This window comes from Panthera onca, chromosome A2 (genome assembly GCF_046562875.1).
Source record: "Panthera onca isolate mPanOnc1 chromosome A2, mPanOnc1 haplotype 2, whole genome shotgun sequence".
NCBI lineage: Eukaryota > Metazoa > Chordata > Mammalia > Carnivora > Felidae > Panthera > Panthera onca.
Window position 1 is genome coordinate 166603715 of NC_138340.1, and position 24810 is coordinate 166628524.

At 45.5% G+C, this 24810-nt stretch overlaps 1 protein-coding gene across 8 annotated transcripts in view; it reads left to right on the forward strand.

The window, feature by feature from the left end:
• Positions 1–24810, forward strand: part of RBM33 (RNA binding motif protein 33) — a 139275-nt gene that overhangs the window by 44493 nt on the left and 69972 nt on the right. For all 8 annotated transcript variants that reach the window (XM_078437075.1, XM_078437083.1, XM_078437094.1 and 5 more), the window contains 2 exons: positions 16558–16729; positions 21549–21757. In XM_078437075.1, the coding sequence (XP_078293201.1) occupies positions 16558–16729; positions 21549–21757 (381 nt within the window). The remainder of the gene's footprint in view (positions 1–16557; positions 16730–21548; positions 21758–24810) is intronic.

The following is a 24810-nucleotide window of genomic DNA, read 5'->3' on the forward strand; positions in this document are numbered from 1 at the left end:
AAAGATTGTGCTGATTTCTATTTCAGGAAGATGATTTTGATAAGTAGCTTTTTAAAAAGTTGAACTGTCAAGAAAGAAAAGGTACTCGTGAAAGACTGCTCGCTCATCTGTCTCAGTGATTCATCCTTAAGAGATACTTGTTTTTCAAACTAACGCTTAATGAAAATCTATGTGGGAAGGACGCGATAGTCATCGGTAGAATCTTAAGGCTTTCGTGATACTGAAATTCCACCGAGAGGCCATGTCACCTGGGCTGCCGGGCAGGACCCGGTGGAGACGTGCACAGTTGGGGGTAACGGCGTTGCCTTATTCTCGTCATGTTCTTATTCAGCGGAAGCTTGCTTTTGAGAAAAAAATTTCAAAATCAGAATCTTGGTCATTGGTCATACGTACATATAAACGCGAGTAATTTTGAAAAGGATCGTTTATGTGGAACCTTAGGGTATTTAGTCCTAGTCATGATTGTGTTTATATATCTCAGTAGTTATTATTAAGATCTGATTCTTTTTGAATGCTTTCTCTTAATGGGAACATGTTTGTAGTTTTGGTAAATCAAAGCATGTAAAAGGCATCATGGGTGCTTGTTCTTTTGATAACGGTAATGGTTTGGCTTAGTAAGAAGTCTTCACTCTGTGGACAGGTGCTGTCTGGCTTACCGGTGTGTTTGTGGACTGTCTGAAGTTGGGGTACTATACATTTAAAATGTTTCTTAAAAATTAAGCCAAGATCTTTTAAAAATGTAGCCGGTTATTCGCTTGGTTAGAGCATTTTATTATTTCTACTGTTTGTCGGTAAGATAAGATGAGTGGGTAATCATATGTGAGTCCTTTTCCCTTGTAAATTCAACAGCTCAGCAAATCTCCACTGATGTCCGGGCACTGGGGGCACACATTTTGCTAGAATATGAGACATGACGCATGGCCCCTGCCTTCTGTGAACTTAGAACCTGGCGGAACAGGTCAGTGTGGAAAGTGCTCGACAGCACAGCTGTGCCTGGCCGCGTAGGAGAGATTTCTCACTGTGGCCTTCTGGCAGAATTTGTCGTAAAGAGAATTCTCACAAGTGAGGACTTTCCCTCTCTTGTGTTGCATTGTCAAACTAGACCTGCATTTAGGCCCCTGGTTGTGTAAACTCCAACTTAGTTATCCAATGTCTTGTGACCTATGAGTCTGGTCTCAAGAAGAAAAACAATGTGGCAACTCAAGATTCAAACCAAAAGAATCACGAACAGCTTTGCTCAGCGTTTCCGAAAGTGTCCTAACATTTTCACAGGGAGCCGTATGCCTTAACGGTGAGGCGAGGTAGTGTCAGCTCTCCTCGGGACATCTAGCTTTAGAGCCTTGGCCATTCTTTTCTCTTTCTTCCCTGTTTCTTTAAAATCGCTGGTTTCTGCATAGTTGTCATAGTGGTGGAGTCTGCCATTACCTTTGGTTTGGACCGAGGACCTAGATGGCCTTGAACCGGGGCGCGCTGCTCCTGCTCTGCTCCCACTCTGCCGCGGAGGGGGCCGCTCCCTGGCTTCCCAGGCCTTTGGTGGTGCGCAGTGAATTCATTATTCATGATTAGATGAACTAATGCAGGAGTAGTTTGCGTACCTGTGTGTCCCAGTAGCATTTTAGTTGATGAAAGGGTTTATTTCACTGTGGCCTATGTCCTGGTTAGGATTTGTTAACTTGTTTTCACAAGCTAGACTCGAACTCTGTGACATGCAGACCATGAGCACATTTGGTCTTTTTGGGCTCACTCTTAAAATCACATGGAAGGACTAACTGGGAGTGGAATCGTAAAGCCACAGAATTTTACAGTTGGGAGGGACACTTTTACTTATGAAGAAACTTGAGGTCCACATTTAAAATTTGGTAGAACAATCCTGGTTTTCTTTCCCGTTATACCCAATAGTAAGACGTTTCTTAGGTTTTGTTTTGTTTTTTTTTTAAAAATGTTTACTTATTTCTGAGACAGAGAGAGACAGAGCATGAGTGGGGGAGGGGCAGAGAGAGAGGAAGACACAGAATCTGAAGCAGCTCCAGGCTCTGAGCTGTCAGCACAGAGCCCAACGTGGGGCTCGAACCCATAGACTGCGAGATCATGACCTGAGCTGAAGTCGGACGCTCAACCGACTGAGCGACCCAGGCGCCCCCTTTTTTAATTTTTATTTTTTTAATTTTTATTTTTTTAATGTTTATTTCTGAGACAGAGCTAGAGCAAGACGTTCCTTAGGTATTAGGAGTTTTCGCCAGTGCTGATCTTGAGAGCGAATTGGGATTTGATTTAAAAACGTGTACTTTTGTATTAAGAAAAGGTTTATATAGCTTATTATTTAACAGAATATTAGAAAAATTGTTGGGTGATTTATACTTTTAAGCACAATCCATTTAGAGCCTTCAAAATGAACATAGATTGAGATTTCTGAAAACACTGTTCTGTAAAAACAATTTCAGATTGATAATATATGGGAAGGGTAGCAGGTTGTTGTTTCTTGGTGCGAATCCAGTGAGATAGGCTCTTCTCCATTGTACGTTAGCTGAAAATTTTCAGTACCATCGCCTGGCCTTATTTGAAATCCGACAGTTGTGCTGTCAGTGACTTGAGGGTGGTGCCAGTTTCTCTTTTTGATAGAATGTGAACAGTTTCTTCTGGAGAGTAAAACGCAGTGTGTTCAGATAGTCTCAGAGACATTTGTGGGATCTAACATGGTGTTTCATCTGGAATACAGCTGCTTTCTTTGGGCGTTCTTGGTGCGGCTCTTGTCTACTCCACAGGAGTGTGTTCGGGTTCTGTCCGTGCTCACTCTTGGTTGTTTGTCTTGGAACCACCCACTGTGTATTTCAGCCAGTGACCAGGCACACTGGGAAGTTCAGCTCTCTCCGTAGGATCAGATGTCCTTGTTACTTGGTGATGTCTGCAGGAACCCTTCTTTCTCTCGAATTGTCTTTAGCCAGCTTGTCTGCTTCCCTCCATATGCCCTTCAAGGGACGCCTGCCTGCTGACATGCCCCTTCCATTTCCTACAAAGCTGGAGTCACCCGTTTAATTCAAGGGATGGACTGATGGAGAAACAAGTTCTAATGTGATTGCTGATAAAGCTCTTGTGTTGAGTTGAATGGTTCACACTTTTGTTGCTTTCTATTGCCGTAAAAATGGTTCAAGTTTCGCATGATTTAAGCCCCCTTACTGCTGCTGAGCTGCGCTGTGTGAGCATATGCACGTTGTTTTTAAGAGGACTTTTCTTTCGTGCTCATTTTAAGTAGCGCTAATTATCAGGGCGCTTGGATTTGAAGCAGAGCTATGTCACTAAGCTCAGCGACCGGGCTAGCGTACTGCACTCCGTCCTCATGAACACAGGGGAGGGCGCATTCTGTGTTTGTGCTGGGTGCTCTCTGCTTAGTCGGGCAATAGCCGTAGTAAAATCTGCCAAAATAATTAAGCATGAGTGCTGAAGATGAAAAGTGCTTGTAAAAACCCAAAGCTATATGAGAAAAACTTACTTTCTCTCTAACGGCTGTCAGGATGGAGAATACTTGCAGGCTTGTGGGCAGCACGGGCTCCAAGAGCAGGAAGACTGTGTTGCTGAAGATGAATTAAATGAGATCACTGACCGCCAGGTTGCTCCTGAACCGGAAGAGGTATTTGTTCGTCTTTTAAAAAGAGCCCAAAATTTTGGTGGTTTTTTTTCCTTCCAGATTTAAAATGAGCCATCTTTTTGGCATTAGTGAAAAGTTGATACATCTCTTCTTTGAACGATGAGTGTAGTAAAAAGCCTGACCTTTCTCAAGTCTTTTGGGTGGTGAGTTCTGATGAGCTGTGATTTCTTTCCATTTAGCTGTTTGCCCTTTAAGTGTTAGAATATTTTAAATGTTTGAGGGGGGCGTGGGTAGAGATCTTTAAAAAATGTGATGTATGTGTTAGTGCTTTGAAAGGGGTGCTGTAATCATTTTAAATTAGTTAACGTTTGTTAGTCAGAACCATTATGAAAAGAATACTTCTGGGTCCCCCGTGTTTAGGTGCTGTCTCAGGTGCTGAAGAAACAAGGATGGTTGGGAAGCTTGGTCCCTGTGCTCAACGTGTAGCTTAAGACGGGGGAGGGAAGGAATGTGGGCAGATTCGTGTGATGTAAACATAGAAGTGAAGCTTCCCAGCAGAGGCTCAGACCCCTGCTTCACAAGCTCACAGACAGACGGGCCCTCTGGTTGCTGAGGGTGTCTTGGAGCCAGTTGGGAAAGTGGGTGGGCAGGCGTTGAGGCTTTACGGAAGAAGTAACCCATGGAGTAGTCTGAAAGATGGATGTCATTTGGGTGAATAGAGGTGGCATAAGGCATTGGGTTTCATAGCTTCTGTGTTTCAACCTTAGAACTTGTCCTGTGGGCCAAGCACGTAAGCCACAAAATCATTCTGTAGCCTTAGGACCTGTTGGTTTTAAAACTTTTTTTCCTTATTAATGCTTTTTTTCCTTAGTTATTTTCCTTAATACTCTTTCCCCTCCTTTTCCCAAAAGATCACGAAAAGTGATATTTCCCTGGCTTAGGTCATTTACTTTAGGTCTTATGCCAGTGCTTTAGAAACTCAATATATAAAACATTTTATTTACCCTTTCTTTTCCCTGACACAGCGCTGTGATAGAGTATATGAACGTGCATGCTGTGGACACTTTCCGATACATACTCTTTTCTCCTCTCTAACACACTAAATGTGATTTTTCCTTTTGTGCTTTCTGTCTCTTGCTATTTGAAATAATTTGAAACTCAGAGAAAAGATAGAAGAATAGTGTGATGAACTCTTTACTCACATTCTGCACTTGTAAAAGGAACCAGGACAAGGAACCAAGACAAAGCTAAAAGAGATGTTAAATTGGAGATGGTTCCCCTACTTAGGACTGCTCTGTTCTGGCAGTAACGAGCCACCGCACCAAGGTCCAGGGAAACCAGAGATGTCTGTGGGTCGTGTCCACCACAGTGCCTGGTGGAGAGCTTGGAGCCAGCCTCGGTCAGACCAGGGAGGGGTGTTCAGGCTAAACACGTCCGGGAAAGAACTCTTTAAGACGCCATGAGAGGAGAGAAGAGGAAGGGCGGATAGGGGGCTGCAGAAAGCACTCCGAGTGCTGAATCGTTTAGAGGGACACCCATTAGCTCATGTCCTGTTTGTTAGTTGGTGGTATTTTGAATTCGGAAAATTAATTTAATTGATTTTTGTCTATAATTTATTCTTTCAGTATTTTAGGTAACAGTCTTTTCAGTCTTTGATAATATATTGTGTTTGTGGCATATTTTAGAATGAGAAAAGCTTTTGTGGATTTTAATCTTCAGATGCTCTCTGGAGAATCGAAGTACTGTTGTTGAAAGCAGTCAAAGGATAACGGGTGTTACCATTGCCTGGGGCCTTCCAGAAGTGCCTTTTGTACTTGTAGATCTAGATATTTCAGACTGTAATTGCTGAATTGTGTTCATTACAATCTTAAAGCAAAAGTGGGTTGTTTTTTAAAAAACGGTAATCTTGCCTTCCATTTTCAAGTATCTTCTGAAGAGAGAGATGTCTTTGGAGGAGCATTTTTGTAAAGGAAATGAACTCCTAATGTGTGTATTAATATGACACAGTATCTCATACATACTTAAAGGCTTAAATTGGGGAAAAGTTAGATTCTTCCCTTACACCTTATACAATATGGATCTCAGATTGACTAAATATTTCAGTGTAAAAAATAGCCAAACATACACTTATACACATAGATATACACATGTCAAATTGTAAATGTATTGGAAGAAAGCATTTTTTAAAATGTTTATTTAAATTTTTTTTTTTTTAACGTTTATTCATCTTTGAGAGACAGAGAGAGACAGAGCATGAGCGGGGAAGGGTCAGAGAGAGGGAGACACAGAATTGAAAGCAGGCTCCAGGCTCTGAGCTGTCAGCACAGAGCCCGATGCGGGGCTCGAACTCACAAACTGCGAGATCATGACCTGAGCCGAAGTCGGATGCTCAACTGCCTGAACCACCCAGGCGCTCCGAATGTTTTATTTTTGAGAGAGAGAGAGTGTGTGCAACCACGAATAGGAGAGGGGCAGAGAGAGAGGAGGACAGAGGATCTGAAGCAGGCTCCAGGCTCCAAGCTGTCAGCACAGAGCTGATGTGGGGCTCAAACTCACAAACCATGAGATCATGACTTGAGCCAAGGTCAGATGCTTACCCGACTAAGCCACCCGGGCTCCCCAGAAGAAAACACTTTAATAATGGTGACCTAATGGCCTTAGGCTTACCTGCAGAAGAGAATACTCAGCAAATATTAAGAGGTTTATTTTTCACTAATGTCAAAAAATTCCACAAGGTGTTTCAGATCTGGTGTAGACCTCACTGGGTAATCAGGTACCCAGACTTCTAGACTTCCATGGTATGTTCTAGGGCTGCTGTTTTTACCACGGTCTACATCCAAAAAGTGGATTGATTGCCGGAAGACTGAACAGGGACCCTGCTCGCCCTTTGAAGATACATTCCTGAGTTCTCCTACGACACTTCATAAATGTCTCTTGAGTTATGCCTTAGGCACGTGGCTGTAACTCACAGCAAGGGAGACTGGTGAATATAGTGTTTTGTTAGGTGACAGCGTGTCCGGTCAAAATTAGGAGTTTTATTATTAAGGACATGATAGAAAATGTGGAAAATTGAGCACCAAGTTGTCTTGGTTATTACTTTCTACTCATGGTAATAGGGCCTTTTTTTGTTTTAAGTATCTGTTTTTGAGTGAGATCGAGAGAGACCAAGTGTGAGCAGGGGAGCGGCAGAGAGAGAGGGAGACACAGAATCTGAAGCAGCTCCAGGCTCTGAGCTGTCGGCACAGAGCCGGACGTGGGGCTCGAACTCACAGACCATGAGATCACGACCCGAGCTGAAGTCGGACGCTTAAGTGACTGAGCCACCCACGCGCCCCTTTATTTTTTTTTTTAAGTTTTTTTATTTTTGAGAGAGAGAGAGAGAGGGAGGGAGGGAGGGAGGGAGGTGGGGGAGGGGCAGAGAGAGAGGGAGACACAGAATCTGAAGCAGCTCCAGGCTCTGAGCTGTCAGCACAGAGCCGGACATGGGACTCGAACCCATGAACCATGAGATCATGACCTGAGCTGAAGTCAGACACCTAACTGAGCCACCCGGTGCCCCGGTAAATAAGGCTTTTTCAAGTCATAAGGGAAAAGAGTGACTTGATTATATATAAGTATTCCAAAACACTGTAAAGAAGTTCAGACACATGACAAATGTGGGGAAATAGTTACATGTGAGCCTAAAAATTAATATAGTTAGTAAAGTTAGTATATTCAGTATGTAAGAGTTAAATATACTCAATATATACAGATGAGCTCTCCTATGGAAAGAAGACTAAATAATATGAGAAAGTAATCCAAAAATTAGGTAAGCAAATGAGCATTAAGTATGTAAAATATATTCAGTAAAATAACATGAAAACTGATAATTTTAACCTTTTTTAATACTGGCAAAAATCAAAATTATTGGTCAGATATAGTCTCATTCAATTGGGGGACATTTCAGAAATGTTAACTGCCAGGGATCTGTCTCTCATGTCTGCATATTTGGCGAGCGAAGCTGGCTGCACCTTTGTCGTTAGCCGTCTGTTCACGGATGTTTGTGCAGCACACGGATTAAGAGACGGAGTGTCTTCCTGAAGAACCAGGGGCAGATGTGCTTTCTGCTCATTAGAACACACTGGGGGGGGGGGGGCTAAACTCTGGGTCCCTCCCGTGTCCTGTAACACAGCCCCCTGCGTTCCCAGGGTGCACAGGGAATCGGCTCAGGGAGCTGGCCCCAAAATGCCACTGCTCTGGGTCACAGTAATGCGTTGTCCTCAACTGTGACCAGGGTCTCATGTCCTCTCACTGCCTCCGTGGAACGGTGGCCGGCGACCTCATTAGCTTGCAAGAAGGGTAAATCACACACCCTTCACTGTTCTTGACAGTATCGAAAGCCTTCGAGTCCTTTGGCTCAATAATTCCACCTTGACGAAGTCATCTGAAAGAGTCCATTTAAGATGTGTTCAAAGCTGTGTACTCTGGCTGTTCGTTTGCAGCCTTGAGAGTAAACGGAACCGACGGAGTAGGTTTTTCTAGAGGGTTAACTGACGGGGGCTGTAGGTTTACCAGAGGGTGCCCTGGCTCTCTGTCGGGCACGTGAAGTAAAAAGACCCAGATGATACAACTCCTCCATCTGAGTGTGTGTGGTGGGTGTGAGACTCTCAACATCCGAATGGATGGATAAAAAATGGGGATAGTGCTTACTTACCTCTAGATGGTGGGGGTTATTTGATACTTTGTATCCCAAACGTTTTATTTAAAAATTTTTAACACTTATTTGCGTGTGTGTGTGTGTGTGTGTGTGTGTGTGTGTGTGTGTGACACACACAGAGCGAGAGAGAGCGAGAGCAAGAGAGTGAGCACACGGCGATGGGGGTGGGGGTCGGGGGGAGGGGCAGAGAGAGGGAGACAGAGGATCTGAAGTGGGCTCTGCCCTGAGCACGGAGCCCTATGAGGGCTCGAACTCACAACCGGGAGATCTTAACCTGAGCTGAACTCAAGAGTCGGCTGCTTAACTGAGCCACCCAGGTGCCCCTGTACCCCAAATGTTTTGAAATATTTTTGCTATGACCAAAATGACTTTTATAAGTGGGGCAAATAAGATGGTTAGAATTTTGACCCTGGAATGTGTAAGGCAAAGAACCAGATTGCATTTGTTAACTCCTGTGATTTCTAGTTGTTAATTCTCACATGAAACATCCTAAGGGTGGATTTCAGTATGAATCTTTTTATAGAACAGAAAGTAAAGTCTCATCCAGATTAAATACTCTTTTTTTTTTTTTTTAATGCTATCTGTTGGGAGGTATAGTATTTGCTTTCTTTTCTTTTAAGCTCCATATTCCATAATTTAATTTTAAATTTAGTATTTGAAAGTATTAAAAAAATTTTTTTAATGTTTATTTCTGAAACAGAGACAGAGCATGAGTGGGGGAGGCGCAGAGAGAGAGGGAGACACAGAATGCGAAGCAGGCTCCAGGCTCTGAGCTGTCAGCACAGAGCCCGACGCGGGGCTTGAACTCACAGACCGTGAGGTCATGACCCGAGCTGAAGTCGGAGGCTCAACCGACTGAGCCACTCAGGCGCCCCAATATTTGAAAGTATTTTTAAAAAGTCACTCATACATTTACTTTATTCTTTTGTCCTTGATGGTTGGTTGAAGTTTGCCTTATTTATGTTGCTTAATATATTTTTTAAGTGTTTTTAATACGTTTGTATTTTTATATTTACTGTATTTGTATTTGTAACATATTTAAAAAAAATTTTTTTTTAACATTTATTCATTTTTGAGAGACAGAGCATGAGCAGGGGAGGGGAAGAAGGAGAGGGAGACACAGAATCCAAAGCAGGCTCCGGGCTCCGAGCTGTCAGCACAGAACCCGACGTGGGGCTCGAACTCACGGACCGGGAGATCACGACCTGAGCTGAAGTCGGACGCTCAACCGACTGAGCCACCCAGGCGCCCCTGTAACATATTTTTCAATATATTTACTTTCCTGTCCTTCTGTCCCAGTGGTTGAAGTTTACCCTGTTTACGTTGCTTGTTTTGTACTGACTGAAAATTCTTTGTAATGTTCTTCGCTGTCAGGACTTTTAATGGTCCTTCTTGGAGGCAGGACATGTGCTGGTCTCTCCCCTCGTGACACGGATTTGGGGCTTGTTTTCTTTCTGAGAGTAGAGTCCGTCTACAAGATCTTTACTGGGAGCGTGTGGGCGCGATGCTGCTTGAGGTGTTGAAAGGTAGGGGTCGTGCGCTGTGCGCTGCCGTCGTGCCTTTTGCTTTCGGAGCCTGTCGCTCACAGAGCCCTCCGGGAGGAGTGCCACTTGCAGTCAGCCGCCGCACCGGGTTCCTGCCCGTGTGGCGGTGTCTCTGGCTTCTTCATCCATTTCCTTCGGTGTCTGCAGGGTGTTGACGGGCCCGCCCCGGGCAGTCCCGCAGCCTCTGCCGAGGCGAGGAGGCGGAAGACCGCATTCCAGGAGCTGCGTTTGAGTACCTAGTAGAGTCTGAGTTACGGAACCGGAGAGGGACTTCGACGGGGAGGCCTACTTCAGGCGGCTCCTTTTATTTACCGGACGTTCTTGCCTGGTCAGGACGAAGAAGTCACTGTCCTCGCATCAAGTGAGAAAGACAGAATTACGAAGATGACCGCCAAGCCCGTCTCATTCTCTGGCCGCCTCGGTGCCGCTCGGGCTGCGGTCTTCAAACACGGCGTAAACGGGCTTGCCGGTTTAGGTACCGTTTTCGTGCCTACGAGAAGTGATGAGGGAAGTCCGCAAACATCTTTGCACGGTGTCACATGCTTCCTGTGAAAACTGTGGTCCCCTTCGTGTTCAGCGGCAGACACAGATCTGACGCGTGCGGTTCGGTGTTTTGAGCCGCGTTTTTTCCACTTACCGTCTTCCTTTGTAAGAAGCAGTTCTGTGACCCCCAGAAGATTCCCTCTTCTTTCTTTTCTGGTCAGTCCTGGCTCCCCAGAGGCAAACGGCGTTTCGTATTTGTCGCCTGAAATCATCCTTTCCTCTTCTAGAGCTTCACAGAAATGTAGCCCTGTCATATGTAAGGTTGACTCTGCGTCTGGCTTCTTTTGTTTAACAGAACGTTTTGGAGACTCATCCAGGTAGTTGTGGTGTATGTCGGTAGTTCCTCCCGTCTTGTGAGTGTACCATATTTGTTCATTCTCCCAATAATAAATAGATACTTGGGTTTCCTTGTTTTTTTAATCATGAGTAAAGTAATATGAAGAGTTTTTTACACATCTGCCAGTGGCTATATCTTTTCATGTTCCTTGGTGTTATCTAGGAATGGAATTACTGAGACAGGGTAGAGATATGTTTAATTCTAGAAGAAACCACCAAATGGTTTCGCGGAGTGGTTGTTTCATTTTGTACTCCCGGTGCTCGTGCCCGAGAGTCTCCGTTCTCCGTCACTTGGTCCTGTCTGCCTTCCGTTTGGTCCTTGGACTGGTTGTGTCATCATGACTTAAGTGTGTATTCCTTTGCTAACTAAGGATGTTGAGTGCCGCTCCTTGTGCCTGTTGGACGTCTGTATCTTCTTTGTGTCTATTTTTAGTCTTTTAAAAACATGGATTGTCTTTTTAATTTTTGTCTCTCTACTCCACATGGAGAGTATATATCGTCTGTGCATACGTATGTGTTGTCTGTATCTGCCTGCTCCATGTAGAACATTTATACACCTACTGTCTGTATGTTCTTGATAGATAGGTGTTTATATCCAGATACACGTTTATGTGTATAGTGAATATTTTCTCTGAGACTGTGGCTTGTGTTACAGTTTTCTTAAAGGTGCCTTGTCATGAGCAGAAAATTTAATTTTGACAGACCAGGTAATTCTGCGGCCCAAGAAATCTTTGTCTACCCCAGAGCTGCAAAGATACTAGCCTGTGTTTTCTTCTGGAAGCTCTGTAATGTTAGCTATTTATACTTTAGGTCTCTGATCTATCGCAACTGATACGTGTATGTGTGTGTGTGTGTGGGAATGAGGCTCACTGTTTTCTGTATGTGCCCCTGATTGTTGCACCATTATTTGTTCCCACTGCATTGCCTTAGTGCTTGTATTGGGAATTAATCGACCATTTAAGTTTGTGTCTCTTTCTGGAACCTTTTTTATTCCCTTGCTGGTGTTACACTGTCTTGATTACTGTAGCATGAAGTCAGGTAGTGTAAATCCACCAGCTTTGTCTTCCTTTTCAAGATTGTTTTGGCTATTCTAGATCTTGTGGATTTCCATGTAAATTCTGTAACTGATCTGCCAATATCTATTAAAAGTCTGATTGGGATTTTGGTAGAGAATGCATTGTATCTTTCCATGGAATTGGGGGAAAACTAATATCTTAATAATCATGTTGCTATTAATTGACACACTTTAATTCTTCATTTCCGACCTGCCCTATTATGTCTTTGACCTCACTGGCCTCTAGTCCTATGTAGAGTAGAAATACTGGAGCCACTCATTCTTGCCTGGTTCTTGATGGCAGGGGAAGTGTTTGATGTCCCACGAAGTACGTAATACAAGCTCACTGAAGCTTTGTTTGGCTTGCTTTGTTTTCATGAGATTGAAGAAGCTCTTTTCTGTGTCTAGTTTGCTGAGATTCTTTTAAACGTGAGACATGGGTGTTGGATTTTGTCACTGCTTTTCCTGCATCTGTTGAGATACTCCTGTGGCTTTTATCCTTTCGTTTATTAATGTGAATTAAATTGACTTTTTAAAAAAACTATATTAACTATACTCCAGACTTTATTTCCATTACACACATTTTTAATTATTAATGACTTCTTTCCGTTCCGGGATCCAGTCCAGGGGACCACACTGTTGTGTCTCCTCCGGTCTGTGTTAGTTTGTCAGTCTTTCCTTGTGTTTCACAACTTTAGACTTGTGTTTGTGACAGTCTAAAGAGGTGTCCTGGCCAGGTATCCTGTAGACTGTGTGCAGTCTGGGCCTGTCTGGTATTTTCCTCATGATTAGACTGGAGTTCAGGGATTTTGGAGAGAATATCACAGAGGTCCGATGCCCTTCTCCTCCGTCACACCACTGGGTACAGGACCTCCCTGGCAGTGTTAGCCTTGATCATGTGGTCGGGTCAGGTTTGCCATTGTGGGTGGTAGGTCTGTAAAGTGCTGTCTTTCCTTTGCCCCGCTCTGTTCTTTGGAGGCAAGTCCCTAAGGGTGCGTGGTCGCCTGTCAAGGTGTGGGGAAGGCCTGAAGTTCCACCTCCGGAGGAGGGCTTGGGGCAGGGGGGCTATCTGCGGGGAATTTGGAATTCATCTCCAAGATGTGTTAATTGAGTGTTTTGAATGTTAAATCAGCCTTGTGCTTCTGGCTCTTGCTAAACCTCACTTGGTTCTCATGTATTTTCCTTTTTATATTTTGCTGGATTCCATGTGCTTTTATTGTTTTAAGGAATTTTGTGTCTGTATTTATGAAGGATATTGGTCTGTAATTTTCTTAATTTTTGCACAATTTGCTCCATCTTTCCAACTTGTAAATTTTCACTGTTGGTAGAATTAGAATTTGTATTTGATTTGTATGTGTATTTCATGATATAATGAAGAATTATTCTCTATCAAATATTCTGTAAGCATTAAAAACTTTTGGGAAGTTTTTTTAAAATGGTGTTCTGTATACTTTTCTCCACCCCCCCAACTCCCAAGCCCCCCCACCCCTGTTTCAGAGAACTGCCTGTTTTTTTCCCCTTGGGTTTGGGATCGAATACTGAATTTTCTTTCAAAACACTGAGAGATCACAGGTTCATTTCAGAATTAGCTGGAGAGCTTAAAAAATATGCAGGTCTGGGTCTTGCCAGAATTCGACTTTCTGCTTGTTTATGTATACAGTTGACCCTTGAACAATGCTGGGGTTAGGGGTGCTCGTCCCCACTCAGTCAAAAATCTGCATATAACTTTTCCTTTTGGATCCCCTAGAACTTAACTACCAAGCGCCTTACTGGTAACAGAAATAGTTGATTAGCACCTATTTTATATGTTATGTGTATTATATGCTATAATAAATAATAAAGCAAGCTGGAGGAAAGAGATGTTATTAAGAACATCTTAAGGAGGGGCACCTGGGTCGCTCATTTGGTTAAACGCCTGACTCTTGATTTCAGCTCAGGTCTTCATCTCAAGGTTGTGAGTTCAAGCCTCGCGTTGGGCCATAAGGAAGATCTGTTTATAGTACTGTATTCATCCAATAAACCCACGTATACGGGGACCTGTGCATTTCCCACCTGTGTGGTTCAAGGGACAGCGGAATGTGATCAGATTCTGACTTGTCTGTCTCTGAAGAGCTTTCACAGTGGTTTTAATGTGTGCCCTCTGCTAAGAGTCACAATTATGGCTTTCAGCTTTTCATCATAATTAAGTAGCTAAAATTAAACCTCTGAGTACTTTTGGCAGAGCCTAATAAGATCACAGATACACAATTATTTAACTTCTTGTACAATAAAATTTTAAGATAACTTGATTATTGTTTGTCACCCAACACCACCCTTCCTATGAATGGAATACTAGATATAGATAGTCCTTGTCAAAAACTGTCCAGAAAGTCAGCATTTTGGCAGATTGGTTATTTAATTCTGTAAATCATATGGCTAAAAGAGATGCTTTTTCCTTTTCTTTTTTTTTGAGCCCAGTATTTAGAGTAAGAGGCAGTAACCAGTGCCTGAAGGCACGAGTCCAGTTTAGTGAAGGTTGTCAAATGCACCGTAGTTGAGGCAGGCAAAGCCACTTCAGGGCTTGTGTAGTCCTTGATGTAGTGACCGGCTTAATTGGACACCTGTACCACAAGTTTGCGTTCTAGAAATTCCATTGCTCAGAAAACCAACTTAATGCTATGCTTCTGTAGTCCTGCCTTCCCTCCGTTTCTAACCATTGGCAACCAGTATAATGATTTCTCTTGGAGCACGTCCTGTGAGCGGACTTGTCGCAGTATATCGCGATTGGCCTCTCCCATCCCACACACCTTTGCCACCTCACCCCAGGTGTCTGTCAGTAGCTCATTCCTTGCTAGGGCTCAGGAGCATTGAATGGACCCGCTTTATGTGTCCATTCACTTACTGTTGATCTAGTTTTGCTGACCCAAAAGAGAGCTGTAGATATTTTCCTACAGGTTTTTACATGCACATAAATGATCATTTCTCTTGGATAAATACCTGGGAATGCGAAATGCTGGGTCATAGACTCGATTTGTTGGTGGGTTTTAGGATTTGCTTCAAAGAAAGACTTTTCCAGTCATCCTTGGTCTCTTGAGATTTCTTAGGTGGAGATTTGGATGCAGAATACCCTTTATTAGCTTCGTATTGTCAAGCTGTGCATTGAACTGGTTGGAAGGTCTTTGAACTGAAATTACTGTTAATGGTTGAATTAGGAATGACTCTTGTAATAAATGGAATCTTTGCTTTATTGGCGGCCATTCCTTTCCCTCCTCTGTGGCCTGGCTACTCAAAAAGCGTGGTCTGTGAAGCGTGTCGGCTTCACGTGGAGCATGTTAGAAATTCAGAGTCTCAGGCCCCCCTGTGGAGTCATAATCTGCATCAGAACCGGGTTCCTGGTGGTGGGTGTGGACGTGACATTTGAGAAGCACTGCTCTGGAGCATAGGGACGAGGAGAAGAGCACTTTGTCCGTGAGCTTACCCTTGAGTGGAGCGGAGCGCCGCCCAGGCCCAGCTGGGCCCTTCGCAAGTGTTACTCCTTGGTTTCAGATATTCAGGAAGACGGGAATAATACCAAATATCAAACCGACAAAATACCAAGACTTTGGTGCTTTAAGATTCCGTGCTATACTAAATGTCAGAGTACCGAAAGGTAGCGTCACTGTCATCAGGCTTAAAATATATAGTCATGCATTCGTCATTGTATCTTCAGGCATTTGAACTCCTGGAGGTGTGTAGAGACTTGCAGTATTCACGGCAGTGAGTACGTGCATTTGTAGTTGACTTTTTTTCATGGAAAATGTTGGGAAGAGAATATAAAACAGTTGTCTTTTGGGTTTATGTTAAATTTTTTCTTGCGCATTTTCTAACGAGGCAGTTCATTTTTGTTTCTGTTAAGAGTAGAGCACGTTTAAAATAACGAATCACGAGAATAGAGGGGCAAATTCTGTTTTCTTGTGTCTACAAAAAGAATTTGTGTGAACCTGGCACTCAATAAGTACCTGTCTTACTCTCTCCCAGTAGGTCACTGAGACCTAGTAAAAGGTCAAAAGTGATCAGTGGCATAAAAGGAACATTTGTGATAAAGGAAGAATTGTTGATGAGGAAATGACTTTCAGTTGGGACCGGATTAGGCAGTATTTTTGTGGGAATACTGACATAATAAAATAGGAGATAAAAGCTGGTTTCAGTGTGACTGGAAAAAAAAAAAAAAGTCGTGTTGTTGCAGTAAAATCTGGGCCAGAGGCGGCGATGCAGACCCTGGATGGTGGGGTGAAGCACTAGGGTGAGAGCGCAGGGGGGAAGCAGGTGGAGGCTGGAAAAACTAAGCCACGTAACAGCAGGTTTGGAAATCATGGCAGATGGGGTCAGGAGTTACCGGAAGCATCGAGCCTGTGTGACCGGAAAGGAGTGGGTTCTCCTGGAATGCAAGTTCCACAGGGGGACATGTGCCCAAAAGTCTTCACGCTCCAGTGTTGGTTTAAGGAATACATGGACTTTTGCTGGCGTCTGGGCCAGACTTGAGGCCAGCAGGGACTTTTGAAATTCGCGAGTTTTCTCTCAGAAGTAGAAGCAACCGTATATATAGGGTTTGTCTGTTAATTACAAGCAAGAATTGAACTCTTTCCAACGTGTTTTTTAATGTTTGAGATCATTTGTTTCTCTTATCGGTTTAGGGTTTCACACGGCCTTGTGACAGAACATTTTGCAGCATCTTTATATCTGAAATATAAAGGACCTTATATATATAAAATCAGGCTTCAGTGTTTAATTCAAAAGAATGTGAACTCAGTCTCCGTTTTTGTTTTGTGTGTCTGCATCGTAGGGAGGTATGGAGACTTTGGAACTACAGAAGGACGTAAAAGAAGAATCCGATGAGGAAGATGATGATGATGAAGAATCTGGACGATTGCGGTTCAAAACTGAAAGGAAAGAAGGAACAATTATTAGGCTCTCAGATGTAACTAGAGAGAGAAGGAACATTCCAGAAACTTTGGGTAACTTTTTTTGCCTGTCTCCCATCCTCCTTCACTCCCGTTTCAACTTCCTCCTTAGTACTATTATGATTAGCTAAATAGGTTCAAAGAATTTTTTCTTGACTTTATAGATTATTATGCATGGCCGTCCAGAGAGCGGACGGTCTGTGTGAGGTTAGAGCTGAGTTATGGTGCTGTAAAAGTCATTCTACAAAAATGACTGTTTTCTGGATTAAAAATGTTTGAATAAAATATTTGATTGCTTATTTTTTTAATAGCTTTTCTCTTGGAGTCGATGGCCTAGACCCACTCTCATGCATGTTACGCAGCTCCTGGCCGGCTCTGGGAAGGTGTGTGGGGACGGCCCTTTGACCCCTCTTGAGACCACGAGGTTGCTAGGGCTAACTCGGGACTAGACCGTTTGTATCTTGTACCTGTTAGTGTCATCGTAACCATCTGTTTTGTGTTTTCTTTTTCCGTCTGCCGCTCCTCTCCGTGTTTGAGGAGGTAAGATCGTTCGGACGTAGTCAGTTGAACGGTCATTTTGAACAGACGCTGCTTTTGAAGGTCTGCGGCAGGCCGTTGCAGGCCAGCAGGGAGCCTTCGTCAGCACTGACCCCACCCTGCCCCACAACCGTTTTCTCCAGTGTCCATTGCAGAGAGGAAGCAGTGGTTCTCAGATTTGAGTGAGCAGCAGAACCACCTAGAAGGCTTGTTAAGACACAGATTCCTAGACCTACTCCCAGCTCCTGCGATGCGGTAGGTTTCAGGGGGTGTCCAAGAAAGTTGCATTTCTGCTGAGTTCCCAGGTGCTGCTGCGCCTGCTGTTCTGGAACCCGGGTTTTGAGAACCACTGGGATTTTGTACCGAATTCCAGGAGGCAGGTGGGAGGGTGGAAGGACAGGGTTCACCTGCTTCCTGCTGTTGGTCAAAGTAAAAATCGGGAAACTAACCCCCAGTGACTACGTTTCTTACTTCTTAAACCATTATCGGCCATTTTTTAGCTGGAAACACGAGCGTGTGTCCATGAGCGGCAGATGTGACTTGTGCACGAGGACACTGAGCTCCCGAGGCGTGCAGGTGACGAGCCGTGAGTGAGCCACTCTTGCCATGTGACCTCACTCGGTGAGCTCTGTGGAGAGCTTGCCCTAGACTCTTGGGCTCTCTACTTCTTTCCCCTCCCAGTTCCTCTACCTTTTGGCCCGGGAGTTCCCTGCCTTTTTTCTCTAGTTAGGCTATAAAGTTGCCAGTTTGTCTGAAGCAGGACAACATAAGTTTTCTAAGAAGGAAGGTCTGAAGTTGGCCTTGGGTGAAAGGAGATGAGCGGAAGTCTCAAAACAGAAGGGTGGGGGAGGAACACAGTGTATCCTTCAGCAGGAGGAATCGGTAATGTTACATCCCTGCCTGAACCTGATGTCTCTGGCCACCTCCCGGCCTCAGCCAGGGCCATCTCTCTGCATTGTACCTGCCCCGGGCACTGACCTCACATCTGGAGGGGTCCGGCCTGCTCGTGCTCACTCTCTGTGTCGCTTTAATTCCTGTGTCTCAGGACCTTTGCCTCGTTTTGCTGTTTTCAGGGTCATTTGTACCTCCTGAGAGATGGAGCCTGAAGGGGTTAGTGGTAGGCAAGCCGGGGACCTGAAATACGGCGGGAGAGAGTCTGGAGTCCTTGGAGGCAGAGGGGCCGTCAGCATAAACAGTGTAGACATTTAACTGTTTCTTTTAAACGTTAACAAATAAGGCTTAAGTATGTTTGTGCAAATTCGGCCAGGTACTACGGTAGGTGAAAATGGTGCTTAAATGCTCCATACTTGTGAGCCCTGCATAAGGAAGCTTAGTGTTTGAAACACGAGCTTTCTACTAACTCAGGCTTTTTCCCCCGAACCAAAGGGACTTTTCTGTCCATGTGAAGATTGGTTTTCTAAAACAGTGAGCTCTCATTACCTTGATCCCCCTCCTCCAACGAAAGGTTAATTTTGTAGATAAGAAAATACTGATTGAGAAAGAGAAGCTGCTACAGTATTTGTGTTTTACCCATCAGTTTATCTGCGTGCTCCTGGTGAGAGAGACGTCAGGTTCAGGTTCTGTACAGAAATCCTTACATGTATTTGACCGTATAACGCTGTCCACCCACTCCTTGTAACGGAATTAAAATATCTTGCTACCAGAGTCCAGATGTTGTTTCCTATAATATGTATTTCTTGACAAATGGTGTCCTTTAACATTTTTAATACAAATAAAAATTATTTTGTGATATAATTGATTAATGTTGACAACACTCCACTCTTTAAAAAGAAGAATGAGATCGTCCTCTGGCCCCCCTGTTTCTGACCCTTTGGGCTGCATGTGGACAGCCAGTGCCCGCTAGAACCTAACAAGGTGTGGGTCTCCCTTAGTCTTTCCTGTGTTCACACAGGTAGAGCCGTCCCTAAATGAGGAAGAACTTGGATTCGTATGTATGACAGTCTGGCAGCTACAGAACCTTGTATGTAGTCATTGATGTGGATTTGGAATTCAGGTAGAGTTTGGGCTTTCGTGTAGGTTACGACCTTAAGTAAGGAGCTCAGCCAGCATTCTGGAAACTAAACCTTTTCTTAGTTTCCCCGAGGGTGGCACAAAGCTATGTGCTTAGCAGATAGATGTCACTCGTTACACACAGAGGATGCTGTAGGGTATGAGGGCCTCACTCACTTGTGAAACCCAGCTGAGCAGGGTTTCTAGAACAAACATATGTAAAGGACCGACAGATTTTGAATGGAAATGTCAAAGCCACTTCTGGACAGTGGGTGTCAGTGACTGGTTTTCCTAAAGCCTCAGCACAGAGGTTCAGAGCAGTCAGGCCTTCGGCCTGACCGAGGTGGGCCTGAGATTCTCCTGGAAAGCAGGATAGCAGTGCGTGCAAGACAGCATTTATTTTAGGCCTGCTTTTATCCATTAATCTAGGAGTAGGCATCTAGATTTGGCAATAGTCTAAGTTTCGCTGGCACACGTAATGTGTTAAGTTACATTTTATTGCTTTAGTCTTAAGAACATTCTTATGTCCACATAATGTTCTCTTGAAATAAAGTCCGTAGGTAATTTTGCTTAAGGCAGAGGATCTGTGGGAAAGAGTATTTTCATCTAATAACAAACAGTCCAAGATTGATAGTGCCAGCAGGAGGGTACTTGATGGTCCTTGTATTACAAGCAAGGGTTTTACAAATTTCTTCGTTCAAGTTCTCTTGTAAAAAAAAATTCAGACTATCATTTATTTCCATTTCGCCAAATAAGCTGTGTATTTTGCAAATATTGACTCGTTATGTATTAATCCAGCTGTTAAAAAATTATTTGTACACAGATGTTTTCCCTAAGCACATCTTAGGGCAATACAGTGTAAAACTTTGTTACATTGAACTCTATCTCTTTACTTTAGAATATGGACATAGTTCAGAAAACACTTAAGAGGAAATTAACATTTCAGTTGAAGTTACAAATGTAATTTCCATCCTGTCATATTTTGGTGACCTTTTGTGACAGCTTGTCTCAATTGGAGGAAAGCATTTTTACTTGCTGATTAAAGATGTCATTTGAAACCATTTTATTACTGGGGATAGTGAAATCAATCTTGACACTTAGAACCACTAGAAAAATAATTGCTGATTCACGGCATAAAATGTGTATGTGAACCAGTCATGTAGTCAAGATAAGAATAAAAGTCTGTGCTTGTTAAGAAGAGATTAAATTTTCTTTTGAATGGGGTCTAGATTTATTTAAAGGGGAGGGGAATACCATAGAAACAATATCAAGAAAATGAAATGTGGCTTAAGAGATTTTGGAAGAGTTTGGAGATGATTATGGAATCTAAGATAGGAGCTAAAGCTGGTAATGTTTAAAATTTGTCCTTCACTCTGGAAGAAGGTGTAAGTAAGAACGCCCCTCGGGATTCAGTGAAACCTTCACAAGGTACACATTTGTTAACGTGAGATATCACAGTTTACATAGCATTTTAAAATAAAGGAACCGTATTTGAGTAAGTCGGCTTTTCTCCTTTAGGGATTTAGAATAAGGTGCCAGCTGAAGTTTCTTAGGGCCAGCGTCCATGTTTTTATATCCTTAAAGCAGTGGTCAGAGAGGTGAGGGTCTCCTGGGCATCCCACAGGTGTTTGCATTAATGGGTTTTTTTCTTCTGTGGCTCTGCTCTCATTTGATATAGCTTCCGTATCAGACAGCGTGGATGTAAGCCTTTTTTCACAGAGTAAAGGTCTCTTTAAATAAATCTGAAATGATCATACGAAATGAGTTTTCCACTGTATGAGATTAATTATTTGATTTCCGAGTGATGCCGTTAATAGTTCCGCTTAAATCAGAACAAACAGGAATTTATTTGATTGATTGATTTTTTATCGATCTTGAGTCTGTGTGCCACGGTGCATTCATAATACCTGGGCTGGTCTCACTGAGAAATTGTATCGGGGCGGGCCTGGTGGGCCCAGGTCCTCCCCAGCGTTGTCTGCTGTCCGTGAAAGGGAAAGTGTCCGCGGCAGTTTGAGGGCAGTGGTTAAACCGAACTTCAGGCCCTTCTTTTTAGCTTCCCTCTGCACCGTTTTGTGGTCTCCAACGAAAAGACTTGAACTTGGCGGAGGCTCCTTGTGTCTTCCTCCCCGGGAAAAGCATGTCCTCATTTAACGGGTGTCTCCCGGGCGCTGAACCCCCCCGCCCGCTGCTGGTTTAGTTCCCTGCTGTGGGTGAGACCCTTGCTGTCTCGGGGTTTCCTTGTCCCGTGTGTCTTCCCTGTTTTCTCCCTGTGTATCGAGTTTAGGCCGTTTGAAGATTTCTAACACGTATGCATCTTTTCAAATAGAGCTTTCAGCCGAAGCCAAAGCCGCGTTGCTTGAGTTCGAAGAGAGAGAGCGACAGCATAAGCAGGGACGCTATGGCTCGAGGCGGGGAGGAAGGAGAGGAAGCTCTTTAGTGTGTCGTGGAATGGGAGACCAGAGGAGAGAGAGCAGTGAGCGTGCAAGAATAAAAGATCACAGACCTGCCCTGCTTCCGACGCAGCCTCCTGGCGTGGTAATTCTTAGTTTTCTTGTGATAGCCCAACACGTTAGAACAAATGAAAATGTGCCTTTGCGGCTTTCCTACTTTGTGTGTATCACCGAGTCTGAACTTAAAGTTTAATGCGGGGAATGACGGCGAAAGTTTCTTTACGGTATGCTCTCACCTGTGTCCTTATAAATTCCGTCCTCCTGGTAGTCGGGCAGTGACAAATCACTCCGTACTTACGGAGGAAGAAGCAGTGAGAGGCTTATGTCCTCAAGGGACAGGAGCCCCAGAGGAGCCAGGCTTCCGTCCTCTCCCTGCTTGTCCTGAGTGCCCGCGCTCAAAACAGTGACCGTACGTGGAGAATCCAGGTAGCACTGTTCATTTTATAAAAGTGGCTTTTTCTTTATACCGTTTCCCATCGGTTTCTCCTCAAATCGGAGCAGATTCTCTTAGAGTAAGTGTCCTGTGCCATCCATACCCACATACTTGTAATTTCAGCTGAAGTTGAATTTCCCGTGCATTTCAAAGAGGAGATATCGCAGAGGTAAAGAAGGATGAAAGTGATTTTTATGTTCTTTTAGTTCGTTTTAGGATTTTATGGCTCTTTCCTTCAGAAGCCAGTCTCCGAGGACAAATTTGCTTAGTACAAGTATGTGTCCACTGTGTCTGCCACATGTCCCTCCTCCATTTTTGTCTGAATTTAGGGGAAGGCCACATTTTGCCTCTGTGTAGAACTGTTAAATGTTAGCATGCATCCATTTGTGAAATGTAACAAGGGAGAAGAGGTAACTTAACTGTTTTTGCATGAGAATTTCCATTTTGAGGTGCAGGGAGGGGAGAGAGGTAGGTGGGTTGATCACAGCATAAAGAAGCTGACGATGTTAATAACTGCTGTTTGCTCACACAACTGTTTTGTTCTTAAGCTTCTCCAATGGCAAAAAGGCTGGACTTGATTTCTTTTTCTTCCCCGTCCCTTATCCTTGCCCCAGCCTCCACTTGCCATGTATTCAACAGCCAATTCAGTGATTTTGGCCTCCTTGGGGGAGAGGGGAACAGCCACACGGGAGATTTGTTTTTGTGTAGCTGTGTCTCTGTGATCCCGGAGAGGTAACTTCGCACCCATGGACAGGAGGCGTGCCCAGCCAGCATCCTTCGTCCTTCAGAGGGGCCGACCGAGCGGGGCTGGGAGCGCTTGCGCATCCCTAGTCGAGTGGAGGACGGACCGGGGCCCCTGCCAGGGGTGTCGTGTCCCCAGAGCTCTCGTGACCACGGAGAGCTCTGGAGCCCACTGGGAGCTGGGGACGGGCCTATGGCTGGCCCTGCTCGGCCTAATGGTGCTCTGGGCTGGAAGCTCTGTGCTCGCGTCTCCTGGTCACGGTGATGTGAAGTTTCCGTGTACTGGGAAGACCAGGGCTGTCGGGGATGAACTTGAGCTCGCTCCCACCTGCGACCACGAGCGCTTTTGACCCCGCTCACTCTCGTGCCCCAGAGCGGTCTGTCTGGACTCTTGTGGGAAGAATGAGTCAAAGGCTTGCTCGTGGCTTTGTGTCAGTCCGTCTCCTCCTAGGTCGGTCCCTTGCCGCCTGGACTCCGCTCTCCTCACTTCCTGACTGTGCTCTCAGAGTCACTGCTCCCCTGCGCCTCCTGGCTGCTGTGCCCTGGCGCCTTGGGTGTCCGCGGCGAGCTCCTCCTCAGGGAGGAGCGCCTGAGGCTTGCGCTGTGCTCCCTCTCCTCCCCCCTTCAGCTGTCCTCTCGTCCACCCTCCTCTTGGTCAGAGCTCTTGCTGGGTGGCGGCGTCCTTCCTGCCACCTGCCCTCTCTGTGCGCACCTGCGTCTCCCAAGCCCTCGCCTCTGGCGCGCTCCGAGCCCCTCCGTGCGCTTCCTGGCTCTGCCCCGTGCCCCTCCACGTGGGCGCCTCCCAGGCCCCCCGCTCCGCTCGATGAGAGCACGCCATTTCCTTCGCACCCCTTCATGCTCTTGAGTGAAGAAGGAGCCTGCACGGTGCCTGTCCTCTGTTCAGTTCAGATCTGACTCATGAGCCTCTGTCAGCATGCTCCTCGTGGGGATTCCCTGGTGGCTTGGATCCCTACTCATAGTGCAGGGGTGCGCACAGTACCCGGCGGCGTGAGGCCCGAGAGGGAGCACTTCTGGATGCCGGGAGCGCGGAGAGCTGAGGACCCAGGCTAGCCCTGGAATGTCTCTGGAAGAGTCCCCCCTGAGACCAAGGCCATATACGCTCTGGTTTCCGAATCCTCGTCGTTCCTCTGAAATGTGTCTTCCCTACTGCTCGTCAGACCCTGGCCTTTTCTTGGCATTCAGCTCCGGCCGTGGCCTGCTGAGTGGTCCGTCTGCTCTGTCCCACGTCCGTCCCACGTCCACCACGTCCCCATCTGTAATTCCCCGTCCTGCACGTGGCGTGTGCCGCCATGCGTGTGGAGCTGGAGTTCACGGCCTCCACGGTGTGCGGCATGGCGGCCCGGTGCTCACAGGCAGGACCCGTGGACTCCGCTTGTCGGACCCCACTTCCGGCTCTGCTGCTCACCAGCTGCTTTGGAAGAGCACAGTGACGGGGATCCACTTGATGGCGACGTCGGGCATCGGCCGCTTACTTCATGTACTGACCTTTCGGTAGGCGCCGAAGACACGGTGTCGGCCCGGCGCTCGGCGGCCACGGCCGTGGTCGCTGGTTTCCTCCTCTCGTGACTGTCGGATGGAATCACCCCGAGATGCTTGACTGCTCGAGCATCTGTTTTCACGCCCCGGCCTTCTGCCGTCTTGGGTGTGCGTGGCTGCGGCCGCCCTGGTCTCCCGAGTTTCCCAGCAGGCGTGTCCGCGCCGCTGCTGCTTCCGGGTTGTTCCTCGAGTCCCCTGCCCGGCGCCCCTCCTTCCCTCCTTCCTTTCTGGTGCAGGTGCCACCTTCTCAGCTCTCCCCCGCCCCGCAGGGGAGTCAGGCTCTCGCTAGGCCTGTGTCCTCCCCGAGGACAGCCCTCGTTTCTAGCTCGGTGTCTCACGCCCGACTTTCTTCTTCGCTCTCTGGGGACAGCGGCCTCACGGCCGCAGGGGCGGAGGGCGGCTTGGGC